Source organism: Notolepis coatsorum (assembly GCF_963971535.1).
Source record: "Notolepis coatsorum genome assembly, chromosome: 14".
NCBI lineage: Eukaryota > Metazoa > Chordata > Actinopteri > Aulopiformes > Paralepididae > Notolepis > Notolepis coatsorum.
Genome location: NC_140178.1, coordinates 59,023,378 through 59,044,323, shown reverse-complemented (window position 1 = coordinate 59,044,323; position 20,946 = coordinate 59,023,378). Strand labels below are relative to the sequence as shown.

Below are 20,946 nucleotides of genomic sequence, written 5' to 3'. Positions count from 1 at the left end.
ATATATATATATCTATTTGTGTTGCTCTGGTGCTAAATAGAACACTGTATATTATATTATATCATATTGTATTATATATATATATAATTAGTATTCCCTTATACTGTAGTGCTCTATGGCTGGGTGGTTCCCAGTGTTACTTTATATTTTGCTTAGTGTTGTTTGGGTCGTATTTATATATTGCCTGTTTGTTCTCCCATTACCTTTTCCCCTTTGTGTTTGTGCTGTGGGTTTCAATCCCCACGATAATAAATATCATTTACTATTTGGAAACAGTGGGTTTAAATCCCCGCTATAATAAATATCATTTACTATTTGGAACAACGCCTTGTGTTATTTTCTTTACCTGCCTGGGACCGGTGCTTTAAAAGCACTACTGGACGGGCTGGTTTTCACATACAGCCCGTTCCAGCTTATTCTATATTGTCTTGTGACATTGCTATGTGACAGTCATCAAAGAGAAGCCGCCTATTCTCGGTCCTTGCTCCACAATGGTGGAACGAACTTCCCACCACAGTTAGGACAGCGAAAACCCAACCAATCTTTCGCCGTCGACTAAAGACACACTTCTTCAATCAATATTTGAATTTATTTTTTTATAACATACACTCGACACTGTAGCACTCAAGTTTAAACACTTTGATGAACATTGTTACTCAGCTGATAGAGTTGTGCCCTTTGTGATGACTTGTCGTCGTACAAAACTTGTAAGTCGCTTTGGATAAAAGCGTCAGCTAAATGACTAAATGTAAAATGTAAAGGCTATGAATGTGAGCACTTTAAGTGCTGTATAAATGCAGTCCATTTATGGTTTCATGTTATATATATATGTTATATTTTAACTATCAGTGTGTTATCTACAACTGTGATACGCAGCACCCTATTAACAGAATTTAAATGTCAAATGCTGATATGATCTGAGCGTGTCCCAGCTTATCTCTAACGTGATGGTGAAACTCGTAGGTCTGAATGCACATACTATCTGAATATTTTATCTGTACAATCTGAAAACGGCAGTTGGTTTCCCACTATATAAATGCTTCAAGGCGATTTTAGGTCTTCACAATATTTTGACAGTCTCAGCTACAGAATGTGGGCATTCCTGGTTGTGATACTACTGGTCCATGATGCAGCAGGTGAGTTTATAAAAATATAAAGTGATTGTAAAAATTACGAAACAAAACTAATTTAATATATAGTGTAAAAAATGTGTATTAAATAAAAAGACACTTGCTTTAAATAATACCATGGAATCCAATTTAAACCATGTTACCGATGGTCATGGTACAATGAGGCCGGATGGCTGAAAACGTTTTGTGCGCTATAACAACTTGAAAATAAAAACAACGATATTCCGAGTGCGGTCCCTACCTCCTTTTTTGCGATGGTCATGGTATGTCACATTTATTTGTCACTACCAACGATGTATAGCTATATTCTGAGGGTTGGGAAGGTTCAGATTTCAGATTGATTGAAATTGTAATCAGTTGAAATTTACCGGAATGATAGAAGTAATGAGTGAATGTGAGGCATAAATTGTAAAGCGATTTGGATAAAAGAGCTATATAAATGCAGTCCATTTATAATCCTATACCGCATAGTGGGCTGTAATGTCCCACAGATTGTATTTTGTACAGGCCCGAGGGGGGGGGGGGGGGGGGGGTTGATAAAAACCCATTGATTGATATGGGTTGATTGCTCTACTAAGCCATTTGCATCATCTCAGACCTTTACAACATATTTCTCCAGGGTCTCCAGGGTCTGCCAGGCCCCGAACTGGAAGCTCCATAGTGGGGGGAGAAGATGCTCCAAAGGGCAGCTGGCCGTGGATGGCCTACCTGATGGTGACCACTGGCTACGCGTCTTGGTCTTGTGGCGCCTCCATCCTCACAGAAGAGTGGCTCATGACTGCAGCTCACTGCGTGACCCCGTAAGTGTGTGCCCAAATTAGATTAGATTAGATTCAAATGTATTGTCATTATACAGCACAAGTACAGCACAACGAAAAGACATTAACATCTAACTAGAGTGCAAATGTTACAGTGCAATAGCAATATACAATGTAGGTGATTAAACTGGAGTATATATAAAGTACTACTGAGTGATAATGGTAATCAGATGTATGTATCAGAGTTAATAATAATAATAATAATAATAATAATAATAATAATAATAATAATAATAATAATAATAATAATAATAATAATAATAATAATAATAATAATAATAATAATAATAATAACTTTATTTATATAGCACCTTTCATACATGGAGTGCAGCTCAAAGTGCTTCACAGCAAATAGCATACAATTAACATAGGCATACAATTAGCATACAGTTGACATAATAAAAACAATGCATAAAGTGCAGACATAAGAATATAGGTATAAAAGACAATAAAAGTAGCGCAATGTAGAAAGTGCAGACATAAGAATAGGCATAAAATAAGTACAATAAGTACAGTGTTGCTCGAAAGCATGTGATTGAGCAACTTGTAAAATAAGTACAATAAGTAGAGGGTTTCTTGAACGCACGTGAACCCCCCCGGAACAGCCAGTTCCCCAAACCATAGATATCTATTCTATGCCCCAAACACCCCACACACAATTCCCAGCACATCCCCATCCAAGACACACCACCTGATAAAGCGCGCCATGACCGAAGGAAAACACAGCCCGCGCGACACCGCCATGCACAGCGACGGGAGTGTCAGACCCCACAGGCCGCCCCAACTCCCCCGGTCCCGGTGTTGTGCCGAATTCGGACCCCCTGCCAGAATCTGACCCACCTCGCTTGAATAACGTTAGAAATAAGAGGGGGGAAAAAAATGGTAGCGCGAATTTATAGCGTCAATAATCGCCTATTATAATATATAATAATTCTGTGAGAGCACGGATTATGAGTTGAGTTAACGCGATCAGTTTATCAGCCTATCAATTCAGCTATCACGAGGAAACCAGCGAACTCCACAGAGGAATGACACGTCACGCGCCCCAGGACCTGCAGCCACGCCAAAGGAGCAACGCAGCAAGGCAACCACTCCAAACACTCAAGCAGACAAACTCAACATAGTTATAGTATTATGTACAGTGATACAAAGACAATTTGAAACTGGCCCCAGTAAATGTCCTAACAATACACGAGACCCTCTTCTTGGGACCAAGTAAGGTTTCGTCGATAATCCAATGTACCCCCCCCCCACCCCGCCTACCCAACCCCCCACCCCAACCACCTCCAATGTACAGTCCCCCCCCCCCCCACCCCATGTATGTCATGTATGTTATATGTTATGATGAATTGAAAATGGGGGACCCTGATGTAAACAAGACGAAAGTCTTTCTCTGGTCTGCATCCCCTTAACAATTGTGTGTATTGAGCTGTACTGTATTGTACCCATTCTGCAATCTGTTAATACAATTTTCAATAAATCAATCAATCAAAAGACACAGTATGATAGTAAGCCATACTGGCCAGTGGTATAACTAGTAAGAGTATAAGGGATATACAGAACAGATGTGGATACATGGTACAGAGTTATATGGGTAGACTATAGTTTGAGGTAGGTAGTTATTACAGTGTAAGGCAGTTGTAGACAGGGAAAGCAGTAGGCAGGTATCAATTGAGTAAAACAAATAAAATCTTTTAAATATTTATTTAATATTTTTCCATAATTAAATGTATGTCCCGATACAACTTTTTTCAGACCAAGTACAGTACAAATACAAGTACTTACATTTGTGTACTTGCCCGATATCGAGTACCGGTATGAGTACTTAATAATACCATAATAGTTCTAACAATGACTTTGAAAACATGTTTTATTTTCATCAGATGTTCCTCAATTTCTGACTGTAACAAATTAAATATACAATAATGACGCTGTTGCTGACATTTTAACTTAACAGGCGCCCCCAAAATTGAGGACTGCATACCTTTTTTGCGAACCAAAACACTATACTTTATACTTATAGCACATGCATGAGCCTGGGCCCTCATTCATCAACGTGTTCTACGCACAGATCTGTGCTTACCCTGTGCGTACGATCATTTCTAAGCAAAGAGTGGGATTCATCAATTTCGATTTGAACTTGACTCCGTTCTTACGTCTATGCACAGGTCAGACCATGCGTACCTGGCGCCCAGTGGTAGAATATATTATTACAACGAGGAAATGAGCTTCTGTGCATAATAACACTGGCATGTTCTGTACGAACCGTAGTTCATTATAGTTCATTGTAAAATAGCAACAGTAGTGTAATTATGGTCAAAACCCTATAAATAGCATTTGAAATAATAGATCTTTCTCTCAGAATGAATGCAGCATGGTTTATATAGCGTTATCGGAATATACGGGGTGTAGGCTACTGACTGACTGCGCTCCGCGTAGCTTGATTGATTGATTGATTGAAAAGTTTATTAACAGATTGCAGAATGGGTACAGTACAGTACAGCTCAGTACATACAATTGTTAATTGGGGATGCAGACCAGAGAAAGACTTTCGTCTTGTTTACATCAGGGTCCCCCATTTTCAATTCATCATAAATCATAAAGCTCAACTCGTTATTATTTTGCGCAGACCGCAGAAACACGGGAACGTTTTGATTATATTTAAAAGGCTTTACGTTAAACGAAACAAGTGGAATTTCGAAGCTGTAAGCAGAATACAAGTCATATGAATATAGTGTTCTTCCCCCTTTTTACTGTATAAGAAAGAATAGAAAACGCATTGCAATGACACCAGATAGTGGACAGACTATGTATATGATGGGATTCAAGTTCGCGTTTTTGTTGATCATAGGCATGCTGTCAGAGTATGATATCTTGATCAAACATTCTAGAACATTTGTCGTCACAGATCATGTCCTAATAGAACATAGGCTATGGCATGGATCGTGATATTGTGTGGACTGTTATTATTACTGTAACGGTACCACCCATTGTGACAACAGCCTTGTGAGTCCCGCACACAAACATGATGGAATTCAAGTTCATGTATTGAAAGGCAGGCTACATCATACATGCAGTGAGATTCATTGTTCTTGTATATGCTCTCGTATTATTGTTTATATAGGCTACCCAATACTGACATCAAAATAGATTGTAGTATGCCTCTAGAAATCATATGCAGCAGGTAGAAGATTGACGGGAGATCCATCGCGATTTGGAATAAAATTGAGGAGAACTTTAATCCCTGGGTATTAATCAAACAACACGGGAAAAGGCAGTCATATTCCAGCGCGGTATTTATTAGTGTTTGTGCTGCCCAGGCAGCAATGGTTAATAGATATCATATCCGACATCACCGTAAGTGTACACGTCTGTCAGCCTGTCTCATGACACGCTTCCCTCGGCTTAGTCCATTTTTCCACATTTCATGGGTGTATTCCATTACCGTCAAGGCCAGATTAAGACTTCAGAGGCCCCTGGGCCAGATTCTTGTGGAGGCCCCCCCACACACACGTGCACGCACGCACAGTGGCGTTTTTATAATGTCACTTTAAAACATATATAGAATACCGTAATTCCTCTAATAGTAACCCCGGCTTGTATTTGTTTCAACTGTAGTGGATACCAGGCTTGTATTAGGAGGAGGCATGTATAAGAGAGAGGCCTATATTTCTAATTTCCGTATCTCTTTTATTTTTTTTACTGAATGAATGAAAACTTTATTTAACAGATTGCAGAATGGGTACAATACAGTACGGCTCAATACACACAATTGTTAAGGCAGGGGATGCAGACCTGAGAAAGACGTTTGTCTTGTTTACATCAGGGTCCCCCATTTTCAATTCATATAGACATTTATGACATACACAACATACATGACATTTATGGCATAGGGACATATAGGTATTTAGTACTAGTACTAGTGTGTAGTGTGGAGGCCCCTAGTCGCGTTATTTCTAAACCTAGCCGCATTTCTGGCAAGACGCTCTCTGATTGGCCGATGCCTGTTTCTACACTGGTTAAGCTTAGGCACTCTTTCGAAGTTGGTTAAGGTTAGAGTTTGTCTTAGAGCGTGACGGGCTGACGGCAAGTTCTTTCGACGGTTAAGCTTAGGCACTCTTTCGAAGTTGGTTAAGGTTAGAGTTTGTCTTAAGGCCTCTGCATGCTACAGAAACTTCAAAGCAACTGCACCACAACATCGACAAAGCAACGGTGTTGCAGACACTCTACCTTTATGCTTCTGCAAAATCAACGCGCAGCCTATGTAACATTGTACCCCGTACGTAGCTAGGTTCCCTAGATAGATGACGCTTCCCTTCTCAACCAACCCATTGATAACAGGCAGAAGAATAAGCATCATTTTTACTTCCGGGCGGGGGGTTTCAAAATAAAAGAGCGAGTCTAAAAGCACCGTAAATACGTTTATTTTTTACAATATCTAACGTTACACAAACGGTTCGTGTTAACGTTAGATATGTACAAAATAAACGTATTTCCGGTGCTTTTAGTCGTCGCTCTTTTATTTTGAAATCCCCCGACCGGAAGTATTATAGTGTCTGTTGCTAGCAGCTTAACTTTTGTCAGCCGGTTCTGTGCTTCAACGTAACTTCATTAGTTTCCAATGGAGAGGAGAGAAAGACCGGCTCACATGCAGCTCAAACTACCTGTTGGAATAAATTAATTGATTGATGTTTAAAGGATAACTCCACTATTTTGGGAAATTAGCTTATTTAACATCTTCCCTGGAGTTAGACAAGAAGATACATACCTTTTTTGTCTCTGTGCGTGCATTTTAGCTTTGGGAATAGACGCTCCGTTAGCATAGCTTAGCTTCATCACTGGAAGTGAGGCAGGACAGTAGCCTTACAGTGCCTTACAGTGTATTGCAAGGTCTGACATTGACCAAACTTGATATGCATGACCTTGGTGGGCTCTAGGTCAACTCCTGCAAAGGGGGTCAATGTCAGACTTTGCAATCAAAAGTTAGGGGGCTAATAACCTGCCATAATTTCAGTGCGCCCCCTAACTTTTGATTGCAAGGTCTGACATTGACCCCCTTTTCAGGAGTTGACCTAGAGCCCACCAAGGTCATGCATATCAAATTTGGTCAATGTCAGACCTTGCAATACACTGTAAGGCACTGTAAGGCTACTGTCCTGCCTCACTTCCAGTGATGAAGCTAAGCTATGCTAACGGAGCGTCTATTCCCAAAGCTAAAATGCACGCACAGAGACAAAAAAGGTATGTATCTTCTTGTCTAACTCCAGGGAAGATGTTAAATAAGCTAATTTCCCAAAATAGTGGAGTTCCCCTTTAACTTGTCCCTGTGTGTGTCCAGTCATTTCGTTGGTTAGCTATGTAGCTAATGTGGATAGCATTTTGAATATCACCAATGCTAGCTGGCTGGCTACAGCTTTATTTACTAAATTATGGAGGCTTTTTAATCGTCAAGGTAAGAGAGGATTTGTCATGATCAACTGAAGGCGTATGCTATGGAACAATATGTGCTTGGGTTTTCAGAAAAAGGCCAGTTATGACGCTAATTATTTAGCTAATATTGATAGCATAGCTTGCTGCCTACAACAATGGCGGATGGTATTCCTCACTGACCAATATTATTCTATGACAGCCCCGCCCCCATTCACTACCAACCAATCACTGCTACGCAATACCAACGCAACGGGTCTTTAGATTCGATTTTGGACACAGGTACGCAACGCCCAAGCAACACAGTCTACAAGACTGTCTGCAACAAGCGCGCTGAAATCGCGCCGATGTTGTGTTGAAGTTGCTTTGAATTTGCTGTAGCATGTAGAGGCCTTTAGAGCATGGCGATAGAACGCCAGGTAGTTTGCAGGCTGTTTGACGAGGAAATGGGCAAAGACACAGCTCGTCACGCGATTGGGCAAACATGTCAGTGGCCAATCAGAGAGCGTCAGTCAGTGCCAATCATTCAGTGTCACAGTATGACATCGATCTCCAAAATAAGAAAAAATAAATAAATAAAATGTGGGGTGACGAGGGGCCTCCAAAAATGTTTAAAATAAAAGTTAAAAAAAAATAAACAAATATTTGGGGCCTCTAGTGACGAGGGGCCTCCAAAAGAAAAGAAAATAAAAGTAAAAAAAATAATAATAATAATTTGGGGCCTCTAGTGACGAGGGGCCTCCAAAAGGCCTCTAGTGACGAGTGGCCTCAAAAAATTAAAAATTAAAGTAAAAATTTTGTTTTAAGAATTTGGGGCCTCTAGTGACGAGGGGCCTCAAAAAAAAAAAAAAAAAAAAAAATTTTGGAGGCCCCTCATCACTCGAGGTCCACGGGCCGCGGCCCGGTCGGCCCGGTCGTTAATCCGGCCCTGATTACCGTATATGGTTAATCGGGGCGTTTCTGGTATGCAAATACGTGAAAGTGTGCACGAGCCTCGGCGCAGAGCCAAGGTGGGATTCATCATGACAGGTGTGCGTAGAGCCTGCGTACGCACGTGTGATGAATCCCGACTTCCCTGTGCGTACACTGGTTCTACATTCCGTGCTTACGTGTGGAAATAGAACATGTTCTACGCACACATTGATGAATGAGGGCCCTGGTCTCTTTTGAAAGATGGCATTCTGAAGTTTCTGATACAATAAAGAGAATCCACTTCTAGTGCTAATGAAATAGAGTAACATATAGGTCTGAACTTGAGTTGTAGAAAAACGTGTTACTCACGTTTTTCTGTGGTAGTTAGTTGTCCAGAAGTAGTATTTCCTCAGAAACACCCTGGGTCCATAGCCTGGAATCTTGTGTAGTACATGTCCAAATTTCATAAAAATCCGTTCAGAAATGAGTGATTAGGAGCGATTTTGGTCAACTGTGTAGCGTTCCTGGTTTATTTTTCCTCATAGACTTCAATTCATTCAGCGTTTTTTTTTCTCTTCCTGTTTTCGCTCGTGACTTTTCACTTAGATCCCTGATTCGTACATCCCCAGGTGGGCTATCATTGGGAAGCCACACTCATTGGCTACAAACAACCCTGTCCAATAATTTTCGAGATTGCCAAATGATTGAGAGCTAGAGCCCCGAGAGTCGGTGTTGTACTTGTACAACACTGTGTACCTCGGCGCACGCCTCACATATCGGCATGTAACTCGAGGACCGCTGAACGGATTTTGTCACCTGAAACTATTGACAAGCAACAAATCAGGCTTTAATTCGATATATATATTGTATTAAGAAATATGCAATATGCGGCTCGCTAGAGGTTGCCGAAGTGCCAGTGGGAAAATCGTCCTCAAGAGAGCCCACATGTGGGCCGTTGCATGTTTTAAGTAAAAATAATATAAATATAAACATTTTAACATTCAATTTTGTTGAGAGTACATGTGGACAGTATTGGACCCAATATTAGTATCGGTATTGGGTAGGGATGTCCGATATTATCGGCCTACCCGATATTATCTTTTTTTTTTTATCCACTTTTTCTCCCATTTTCTATATTTTCTCCCATCCCAATTTCGTATCATCCAATTCAACCCTCCCCTGTCACGAACGCTGTTTCTTGCCTCCCACAAGCCGGCTGCAATGTGGACTAAGTCATACATAGCACAAGTCCCCTCCGGTACTTGAGGTAACAGCAGTCGCATCTTTTCACCTGCGCAGCTCGATCTCTCAGTGGCGAGGAGTAACGCGTGGGAGGCTCACGCTGCCCTTGACACTTCCTGATTCTACTGCGCAGGCGCACCAACCGACCTGTAGGAGTCGCTGTCCACAACGCCCGATCCCCACCCATCAGTTTCCCACCCCCTAATACGGCCAATGTGTATTAGTATGAACGACCAGCTAAACTGAAAGCAATGTGGAGCCGCCCGGCCTACCCGATATTATCTGACGATATTGGCATTATAATGTAATATCGGAAAATATTGGTATCGTTTTTTTTTAATATATTTCTTTTTATTTTTAGATTTTTTTACATTTATTTAACCTTTATTTACCCAGGCAAGCAAGTAAGAACAAATTCTTATTTTATTTATTGTCAAAAGTATGCATAATGTTGTGTTAATTCCACAACAAGAGATATGTAATGTTAATTACCTGAAATTATTCAGTTTTTTGGGGGGGGGGAACCCTGCATATATCGGTATCGGTTGATATCGGTATCGGAAATTAAGAGTTGGACATATCTGTATATCGGTTATCGGTAAAAAAGCCAATATCGAACATCCCTAGTATCGGGACATCCGTAATTCTTTGTAAAGTATGTAAAGTGTGTTAAAAGTATATTCTTACCGATATGTAATTTTTACACTTTCATGTACTAATTCAAAGCACATGTTTATTATGATAGCCATTAAATAAAATAAAATGTATTTGTAGAGCCCAAGATCACATGGAATTTCCCCCATGGGCTGTACAAGTCAAGAAGAAACATCACAATAGACCAAGAACAAAAACCACCATAAAATCTAAATATGCGACACTCCCAGACTTTCCCCAATGAAGATAAGGAACGACTCACTAAAAACCTAGCAATAGGGGGGGAAAGCACCACAGGCGATGTGGATTGATTGATTGAATGAAACTTTATTAACAGATTGCAGAATGGGTACAATACAGTACGGCTCAATACACACAATTGTTAAGGGGATGCAGACCATCAGTTTACATCAGGGTCCCCCATTTTCAATTCATCATAACATTTATGACATACACGACATACAGATATACAGTACTGTTACATCCAGCGGGAAGAGAAACCTCAGATGTGCTGTTCAAAGGGGATCCCCCCAACTGGATGTCGGTGATAGTGTTGCTATGGATGGTGAATAGAACAGGCGAATAATTGGTATGTATGTATATATACATGTAATGAAACACATATATATATATATATATACATACATGGTAGCAATAGTATCTAAGGTACATACAATTTTTTTATATAAATAGAACAACAACAACAACAACAACAACAACAACAACAACAACAACAACAACAACAACAACAACAACAACAACAACAACAACAGAAATATGTTGTTAAATAATAAAGTGTAGTTGAATTACACTTTAAAAAAAATATGAGATGTTTACCAAACTTCAGTTTTATTTTAGTGTTTTAAAAGTGTACTATGTTGGTAAGAAAAAGTAACCAAAGATACATCAAAAGTATAATTTCAATATAGTTGAGCACATCTCATTCCCTACCACAAGACATCCGTGCAATATTGGGTCTCATTCACCAAGGGCTTTCTCTTAGGGCCATTTGAGACCTTTTCGGGACGATTTCGGGATTCACCAACCGTCCCAATAAAACATATATAATTAATATTATATTATAATATTGTCTATATTCATGTCTTGTCCGAAAAGGTCTCAAATGGCTCTAAGAGAAAGCCCTTTTTGTCGTAAGTCCGTTGGAGAATGAGACCCAACCCCTCCCCACCTTTGTTTCCTTTCTCAAAACACATCTGTTCATTCCGGCATATTCACTTTAACACTATGATCGCCGGGGACGAGTTAAGACGTCATTCCTAGCCATGCTCATTCTGCCGAAGACGCCGTAACTCATCTTTGATGTCAATATTTCAAAAATTTGTGACCGAAATCATATTTCCCCTCCGGAGCCCTGAGACACACTGCAAAGCTCCACTCAACTCTCTAGCGGTTCAAGAGCGCCATCTGGTGGCCGATCGGCAGATCGCCAACCGGAAATGAGCCTTTGAACCGGTAGTGCTCATCCATATGTGGTCCGGGCACTCGCTATCGTTAGAGAGACTCCGTATTGACACAGTGAACATCGATCGGTGCAAATAACTCGAAAAAACAACATGATTTGGACGTATATACTATTATACAACCTAGAAATGGATCTGGCATTTCTCCATCCCATAATAGAAAAAATTCTGTTCCACGCTCATCTGCCAGCGGCGCGAGGAAGCCACGGTAAGATTCAGCGTTATATTCTAACGTGTTCCATATAAACTGCTATGATGAACATATGACCCACTCTGGATGAATCATCTAACGCTGCTGTGACGTACCTGGGTACGTGGGTTGGTCATTACCATTATTACTGTATTTATGACACCTTCTGAACATCAGGTTAGTATATTTAATGTGTTATGTTTTGTATGTGATGTGTGTGTGTGTGTGAACATGAGAGCTAATGCTGTCTTTTTTCTCTCCCTGTCAGGTGCTGCCCATTCCTACTGAAGAGTGCTGATTGCCTAATGAATGACAGCTGATGGCAATCACCTCGAGAGGGATGGGTAGCCAAATACCTGACAGCACACACACGTCTGCGCGCCTCATTCTGTCAATTGCCCGTGACCAGAGAAGAGTGAGGTTGCCATTGCTTGCCACTGTGGTGGAATTGATACTGTGCTTAGCTACTGCTTCGGGTGGACTAAAGTACTAGTATAGGTATATAGATATTGTTGGCCTCTGCGCCACTCCTCCGTTGGAGTAAGGATTCTCCTGTTGGCTTTAGGCCTAGATCCCACTGAGTGTGGAATTGTACTTTTGGTACCTTTGTTGGGGGTTTCCCAGTACCAACCCCTGGCTGGTTGGTGAGTGTCGGTGGGCGCTTACCTAGTTTACTTTATTATTATATTTACCTTGTCTGTTCTCCCCTTAACCTTCTCCCTGTTTGTTAATTGTTTGTGGGTTGTTTTTTCCCTTTGTTGCCTATCTAAACATCAGTGGAGGTTTCAATTCCTACCCGGCATAATAAATATAATTTACTATTTTTGGAACAACGTCTTGTGTTTGTTATTACCTACCTGCCCGGGACTATTTTGAAAACATTTACTGAGAGAGGCTGTTTCTGTTCATGTACAGCCTGCTCCAGATACCATTCGGTGCGGTCGTTAGACCTTCGTACATGACAGCTGCCCACGGAATTATAAACGATCCCCCGCCCATCCGGTCATCATCAGATGACACGTAGTAACTTTGAGAACCACGTCCAGTTGACATTTTTTATCTCGCGCCGATTGCTATCAAACTGTATTTCATCATCAATATAATGCATTTGGAGCTATAAATCAAGTTCTGGAGAAAGCTGCAGAAAACGATAAAAACATACTTATACTTTAGACCATATTTTAGTATGAATATGTGAATGAAAAAGTTTAACGTTGCTACACCCTGAACAATACATATAGGACATTGAATGGGCCATAATAATGGCAATTTAGCAATAGAATTTAAAAAGTTATAGCCCTGCAAAGAAGGGGAACTTCTCCATAGACAAATAGAGCTGGCGAGGGATGGTAAATTATGAATTTAACCCATGACGATCAAAGTGTTAATTTTAAGTTTATTATAACTGCTCCCCTATGTGTAACTCTGTAATATTGTGTTTTTACTGTGTGTAATTGTATTTGTTTTTAACCCTGTACGGCGACCTTGGGTGCTTTGAAAGGCGCCTTTAAATAAAATGCATTATTATTATTATTATTATTATTATTATTATTATTATTATTATTATTATTATTATTATTATTATACATCATAGTACATCTATTAATACACTAAATGCAACTTAATTTAGAAGATTTGTTTAGTATACTTTCTGAATACATAAAAAGTATACTAAAGTATACAAAGTATATTTTCATGAAAGTATATACCTTTTTGACCTGGGTGTAAATGAAATTGCGCTGGTTCTTAGTCCAGGTGGCATTCACACTAAGAACATTATAGGAAACGCAGTCTCATTCCACATTCCAATGCACAAACACAAATTCGTTACGATTTAGTAAAAAAATTTGATCCTGAAATGGATCTTTTTGCAAAGCATGACATGTTGGGTATAGTGTTTTAGATTTGTGTGTGTGTGTGTGTGTGTGTGTGTGTGTGTGTGTGTGTGTGTGTGTGTGTGTGTGTGTGTGTGTGTGTGTGTGTGTGTGTGTGTGTGTGTGTGTGTGTGTGTGTGTGTGTGTGTGTGTGTGTGTGTGTGTGTGTGTGTGTGTGTGTGTGTGTGTGTGTGTGTGTGTGTGTGTGTGTGTGTGTGTGTGTGTGTGTGTGTGTGTGTGTGTGTGTGTGTGTGTGTGGGTGTGTGTGTGTGTGTGGGTGCGTTATATTTCAGTGACCCTCTTGTGAAGTTCACCTACGTGAGGCTGGGCACACACAGCTTGGAGGGGCCCTCAGAGCAATATCGTGCCATATCACGTTTTGTTGTGCACCCTCAATACTCTGACGATGCTGGCTCTCCACTTAATGACGTGGCCTTGATGAAAGTGGATAAGAAGATCCCCTTCTCTGATCTAGTCTCCCCTGTACTCCTGCCTCTGCATGAGGACCGATTCAACCCTAAATCAGAGTGCTGGGTGACGGGCTGGGGAGCCATGAGGGAGGGAAGTGAGTCCAACATATATCATTTTTTTTAATGTATTTAATTATATTGAAAATTAGGGCTTGTCCTCAATGAATTCTTGAGTTGAAATAAATGTTCAATAAATATAGATCCATATAGTCCAACGTACATTTATGACACACTTATCCAGAGCATGGATTAGTAGCTGAAAATAAAAGCAGCCTAAAGCATGTACAACTATGTGTGTATTCCTATATGTAAATGTATGTGGTGTAGTCTACAAACTGTCCTCTATTTAAAATAAATGCCAAAAAATCTTAGCGCATCTTGTTTGCACATTCGTCCATTAATCCTCTATAGCATGACTTTTTATTTTAGGGAGTATAATATTTCAGTAAATTCTTTTAGAGCTTGTGGGTCCCTGATAATATCATAAAATATGTTGCAGAACGAAAAACATGTTTTTATTTTTAAATAAAAACAAAAAACATATTTAAACAATCACATTTTTCATCTTGTCCTCTCTCTCTCTCTCTCTCTCTCTCTCTCTCTCTCTCTCTCTCTCTCTCTCTCTCTCTCTCTCTCTCTCTCTCTCTCTCTCTGTCATTCAGTTCCATTAGGGGGCAACAAGACCTTACAGCAAGTTATGGTTCCCCTTGTTAAGCAGAAAGAGTGTAAACAGGCCTACCACGAGCTCGCTCCTGGAATGGTATGTGCCGGCTTTCCCGAGGGTGGGAAGGACTCCTGCCAGGTCAGTTGTGTTGTGTACATTTCATTACCAGGTCAGTTGTGTTGTGTACATTTCATTCAGTTGTGTTGTGTACATTTCATTACCAGGTCAGTTGTGTTGTGTACATTTCATGCAGGTCAGTTGTGTTGGTTACATTTCATTACCAGGTCAGTTGTGTTGTGTACATTTCATTACCAGGTCAGTTGTGTTGCATACATTTCATTATCAGGTCAGTTGTGTTGTGTACATTTCATTACCAGGTCAGTTGTGTTGTGTACATTTCATTACCAGGTCAGTTGTGTTGTGTAGCTACATGTTGTTGCCAGGTCAGTTGTGTTGTGTACATTTCATTGGGCCCTATTCCCCGTACCTGGTTCAACTAAGTCGATCAAAAGTCCCATTATCCAGATTCAATTAACCCGATGTTTGAATCCGGGATTTCCCTGTTCCTCGAACGTTAATTCAGTCTAGTTCATTCGAACCAGACTTGATACTCAGGATAAGTGCGCGCCTGTCTTTTCAGTTGAAAAGACAGCAGGTGTCGATCGCAGAAATCCTGATTTTCTAACGGCATTGATTGATTGATTTAAAACTTTATTAACAAGATTGCAGAATGGGTACAATACAGTACGGCTCAATAGCCTCGCCGACAAGTTAAATGCATAATCTATAGGCACATTTTAAGTCCCTCATTACCCCAATCAATCAGATTATATTTATTTAAATGTAACTGCTGGCAATAGGCTTAATGGAATGAATAATCGAATGAGATCTTGCTAGCGAAAATAATTATTTCAACTCTTTCAGAATAAGTATACAAAAACAAGCCCAAAGATAAATAGTATATCTAATTGATACGAATTAATATATACTTATGAGGATATCTGTACTGTATGTGCTTAGGTATCATGTAATATAATAAATACATCGTTCCTAAAGTTTTCAGGCCGCGACCCCTGAAATAACGGTGTCAGAGAGCCGCGACCCCCATTATTATATAGAGGTGGTTGAAACATGCAAACGTTCACACGCACATGCATTGGAGGCTTTTAACACGCACAATAACTACACAAAATAACACAATAATCAAACAACCATAAAATTAATACATATAGCGTGTTTCATTTAGAAGGCTATAATGTTCAACTCACCTAATGAGATGGATGGGCAATAGTCTGGGTTTAATTTTGGAGACAGCGACTCGGAGATCATCATCCACATTCATTCAGACGTGATCTGTACTTATTTTTTATATAAGTCAGTGCAGATAATGTTTTTTTTCGAATAGGTAGGTATAGCTGTGCGTATTCCCCCTCAATTGATAACTAGTCGGCATCGGAGGTGGGCAGCGATCTGGGACACATTCTCCATCAGAAACAAGCGCGCCTCATCCAGCAGCTCAAACTGGTGTCGTGCAGTATAGGAAATCCATAGGCTGAATATAATTTATTATCAGAATTTTAGGTCTATTATTTTACATTTCAAAAGCATTTATTTTACCAGTTTAATGTATTTTAATTGTTTTTAATTATAGGCATATTTCACACATTCTATGAAATCAATACATTCTGGAAATCATCTCGCGGAAACATTATTCAGAATGGTATAATGGGATCAAAGAGCACCTACAGGAGGCTGCAATTCGAAACTGGCCCCCGTAAATGTCCAAACACCCCCTCCCACCCACCCACCCCCTCCCCTTCTGTACTTCTGTATGACAACTATTAAAGAAACAGAAACAAACAATGTACAGTTTCCTCCCCCTCGTATATATATTTTCTGTTAGGATCTCTGTTTAACAGTACTGTATATTTGCATATCTTGTATGTCACAAATGTAACAGTACTGTATATCTGTATGTCATGTATGTCATAAATGTCATGATATATCTGTATATCTGTATGTCATGTATATCATAAATGTCATTATGAATTGAAAATGGGGGACCCTGATGTAAACAAGACGAAAGTCTTTCTCTGGGTCTGCATCCCCTTAACAATTGTGTGTATGAGCCATACTGTATTGTACCCCATTCTGCAATCTGTAAGTTTCCAATCAATCAATCAATCTCTGAGGAAGGGAGCTGCCATTTTGTTCCGAGGGAGTGGCCAGCTTATATCCAGCTAACTCAACTAAACCTGCTCTGGAGCAGGTTCAAACTTTTCGATTTGTTGCCATAGCAACTTAGAAAATCCGACGTCGGGGAACGGAAATGTCTGGCTTAAGTCAAGCTATGCTGAAAATTATCCGGCTAACTCAGTTAGCCAGGTACGGGGAATAGGGAGGTCAGTTTTGTTGTGTAGCTATACATGTTGTTGCCAGGTCAGTTGTGTTGTGTACATTTCATTACCAGGTCAGTTGTGTTGTGTACATTTCATTACCAGGTCAGTTGTGTTGTGTACATTTCATTACCAGGGCCCCGTTCCCCGTACCTGGCTAACTGAGTTAGCCGGATAATCTCCAGCATAGCCTGACTTAAGCCGGACCTTTCTGTTCCCCGACGCTCGATTGTCTAAATCACCATGACAACAGATCAAAAAGTTTGAGCCTGGTCGGGAGCAGGGTTTAGTTCAGTTAGCTGGATGAACCATGGCCACGCCCCCGCAAAGAAATGCCAGCTCGCTCCCTGAAATATTTCTCACAGTCTAGAACCATTATACCATTCTGAATTATGTTTTTGTGCTTCGTTTTCCTAGAGGGGGCTTTTGAAATGTATAATAATAGAACTAAATGCTGATAATAAATCATATTGAGCCTATAGATTTACTTTGTCCTAAATAAAATAATGCACGTCATATACGGCGCTCGGAGTCGCGATACACGCTGCATGTGGTTATTTTAATAACGGCGCATTGCAAATGTGAATCCCGCGGGATATTTTTAATGAATGAAACCTATCGGCCGTTTGGCTCTGATTAGTTTCATATATTCTCCGCTGTAGATTTGCTTAACAAAGCGCCCGGATTGTGTTTCATTCAAGCATAAAATTGAAGTGTCTATGCGTGGATTGTGGTTTTTGTGTGATATTGTAACTGGGATTAAAATGTCTGATGAGATGCGCTGTTTGACGGATTTGAGAAATTGAATGAGCCGTTGACGTCACATTAATGCATTTGAGAATAAAGAGATAAAACTTCATTCAAAAGAAAATATTCGAAACACGGGTCTCTTGTGCATTGATGGATACACAATGGATATATCCCGTCTGGCACAGTGGTGCAACAGCCACAGCCAGTGTTCGCTCCTGGCAAGCGGACGACCCGAGTTCGAGACCCTGCGTTTCCAATATAATCTTTTTGGAATATAATATTAATGATTATACGCAAAAGTAGCCTAGTTTTAAGTTAAAATATTATAAATCTACATGCATTGTGGATGTCATTATTTATATAGCTCTCAACGTGCACCAAATTGAATTATTCCTACATTGCAAAAAGAAGAAAAAGACTAGAAGAAGTGGGATTCGAACCCGGGCCATCTGCGTGAAAGTCAAAACGACCAACCGTCACACCACAGTGTAGATAAGTAAAACATCCACCATACATCAATCAATGGGTAAGAGAGCCGTATCCTTATTCTGAAACAGTTGAACTAATTATTTTCGCTAGCAAGATCTCATTTGATTATCCATTCCATAAACCTACTGCCAACAGGCAAGTTTAAAGAAATATAATCTGATTGATTGGGGTAATGAGGGATTTAAAATTTGCCTATAGATTATGCATTTAACTTGTCGGCGAGGCTATTGAGCCGTACTGCAATCTGTTAATAAAGTTTTAAATCAATTAATCAATCAATGCCGTTAGAAAATCAGGATTTCTGCTATCGATACTTGCTGGCTTTTCAACTGAAGCGGCCGCGCGCACTTATCCTGGGTCTCAAGTCTGGTTCGAGTTAACGAGACTGAATCCACCTTCGAGGAACAGGAAAATCCCGGCTTCAAACATCGGGTTAATTGAATCTGGATAATGGGACTCTTGATCGACTTAGTTGAACCAGGTACGGGGAATAGGGCCCAGGTCAGTTGTGTTGTGTAGCTACATGTTGTTGCCAGGTCAGTTGTGTTGTGTACATTTCATTACCAGGTCACTTGTGTTGTGTAGCTACATGTTGTTGCCAGGTCAGTTGTGTTGTGTACATTTCATTACCAGGTCAGTTGTGTTGTGTACATGTTGTTGCCAGGTCAGTTGTGTTGTGTACATTCAAGAGGTTTATTCATCACATACATACACAAGACATATAGTGAAATGAAGGTGGCCATGCCTGCTTTGATAAAAAATACAAATAATAATAGAATAAAATAGAATAGATAGTAAAATAGACATGATAAAAGTACTAAGATAAAATACAATACAATGCTAAGCTTACGAATTAAAAGGCAATGAGTCCTATGTACACTACTATACTATATACAGTTATACTATATGTCACTATGCTATCCTAACTATACTATACAAAAACATCCAGTTATGTTTTTTTTTCTATAAAGTGACCTTTTTTCTTTCCTTTAAAGTGGCCTTTTCTTATGTGTTTAAAGTGACCTGTGGTGTGTTTGTGTGTAAGCGAGTGCAGAATGTGTGGTGTGGTGTGGTGTGTGTGTGAGTGTGTGTGTGTGTGTGTGTGTGTGTGTGTGTGTGTGTGTGTGTGTGTGTGTGTGTGTGTGTGTGTGTGTGTGTGTGTGTGTGTGTGTGTGTGTGTGTGGTGTGTGTGTGTGTGTGTGTGTGTGTGTGTGTGTGTGTGTGTGTGTGTGTGTGTGTGTGTGTGTGTGTGTGTGTGTGTGTGTGTGTGTGTGTGTGTGTGTGTGTGTGTGTGTGTGTGTGTGTGTGTTGATTTGTGCTTGTGTGTGGAGAGATCAGTGTTCAATGTTCTGATGGTCTGGGGGAAGAAGCTGAGACTGAGTCTCTCTGTTCTTGCTGCGTGTATGCGGAGGCGCTTGCCTGACCGCAGCAGCTTGAACAGGCTATTGTTGGGGTCAGTTGTGTTGTGTACATTAACATTTCATTACCAGGTTAGTTGTGTTGTATACATTTCATTACCAGGTCAGTTGTGTTGTTTACATGTTGTTGCCAGGTCAGTTGTGTTGGGTGCATGTTGTTGCCAGGTCAGTTGTGTTGGGTACATGTTGTTGCCAGGTCAGTTGTGTTAAGTTAAAAGACTGTAAGGTGTATTTTCAGCCAATGTACAACATTCAGTCCAACTAATTTGGATTGATCATGCAGCACCTTTGCAATTAGTATATAGGCTGTTCAGAATGTTCTTTATGATTGTTCATTTCAAGACAAAGAGAACAGGGGGGAAAGGGAAACATTTATTATTTTAATATATACAATTTGAATATATTTATTAATATATATATATACTATTTTTTATTTATTCTCATTTCATTCCTAGGGGGATTCTGGCGGTCCACTGGTGTGCCGTACCGAGCGTGGCTTCGTCCAGGTGGGCGTAGTGAGTTTTGGCTATGGCTGTGCTCGAAAGGGCTTACCAGGAGTCTACACCCGTGTGAAAGCTTATAATGATTTCATTCAGGATGTCATTTACTATGGTTGAGCTGCACACCCAAACCACTTTGTCTGTCAGCCACACTGGCATTCTGTCTTAGCCTACATATTAAATTTGTAAAGCTATCTGTCAAATGTATATGTTCAATTTATACAACTTTACTCTGTTCAGTCAATAACCTGGTATGATACTTCCTTCCTATTAAACTTACCAAGCATCAACTTGTATATCGTATTTTTCTGAGATTTATTCAATGCTAATGCATTACTGTAATTGCATTACTTTCTCCTGTAACAATGTAATGTTAGGCAGCACTGTTGCAAATTCAGTAATGACATTACACTTATTGATCTAACAAATAGGTTGTTAAATTAAGGCATATATTATCATCCCATACAAAAGCAAAAGTCTAAGACGAGATCTAATTTAGAATGAATTTACTTCTAGACAACAAAAAGTGAT

General features: G+C 40.0%; 1 protein-coding gene across 1 annotated transcript; it reads left to right on the top strand.

The window, feature by feature from the left end:
• Positions 1–1,052: 1,052 nt before the first annotated feature.
• Positions 1,053–20,705, top strand: LOC311240193 (serine protease 33-like). The gene is made up of 5 exons (XM_084328736.1): positions 1,053–1,136; positions 1,750–1,930; positions 14,022–14,293; positions 14,861–15,000; positions 20,371–20,705. The coding sequence occupies exons 1-5, from the start codon at positions 1,091–1,093 to the stop codon at positions 20,530–20,532; spliced, it is 801 nt and encodes a 266-aa protein (XP_084184862.1). The 5' UTR covers positions 1,053–1,090; the 3' UTR covers positions 20,533–20,705.
• The last annotated feature ends 241 nt before the right edge of the window (positions 20,706–20,946 follow it).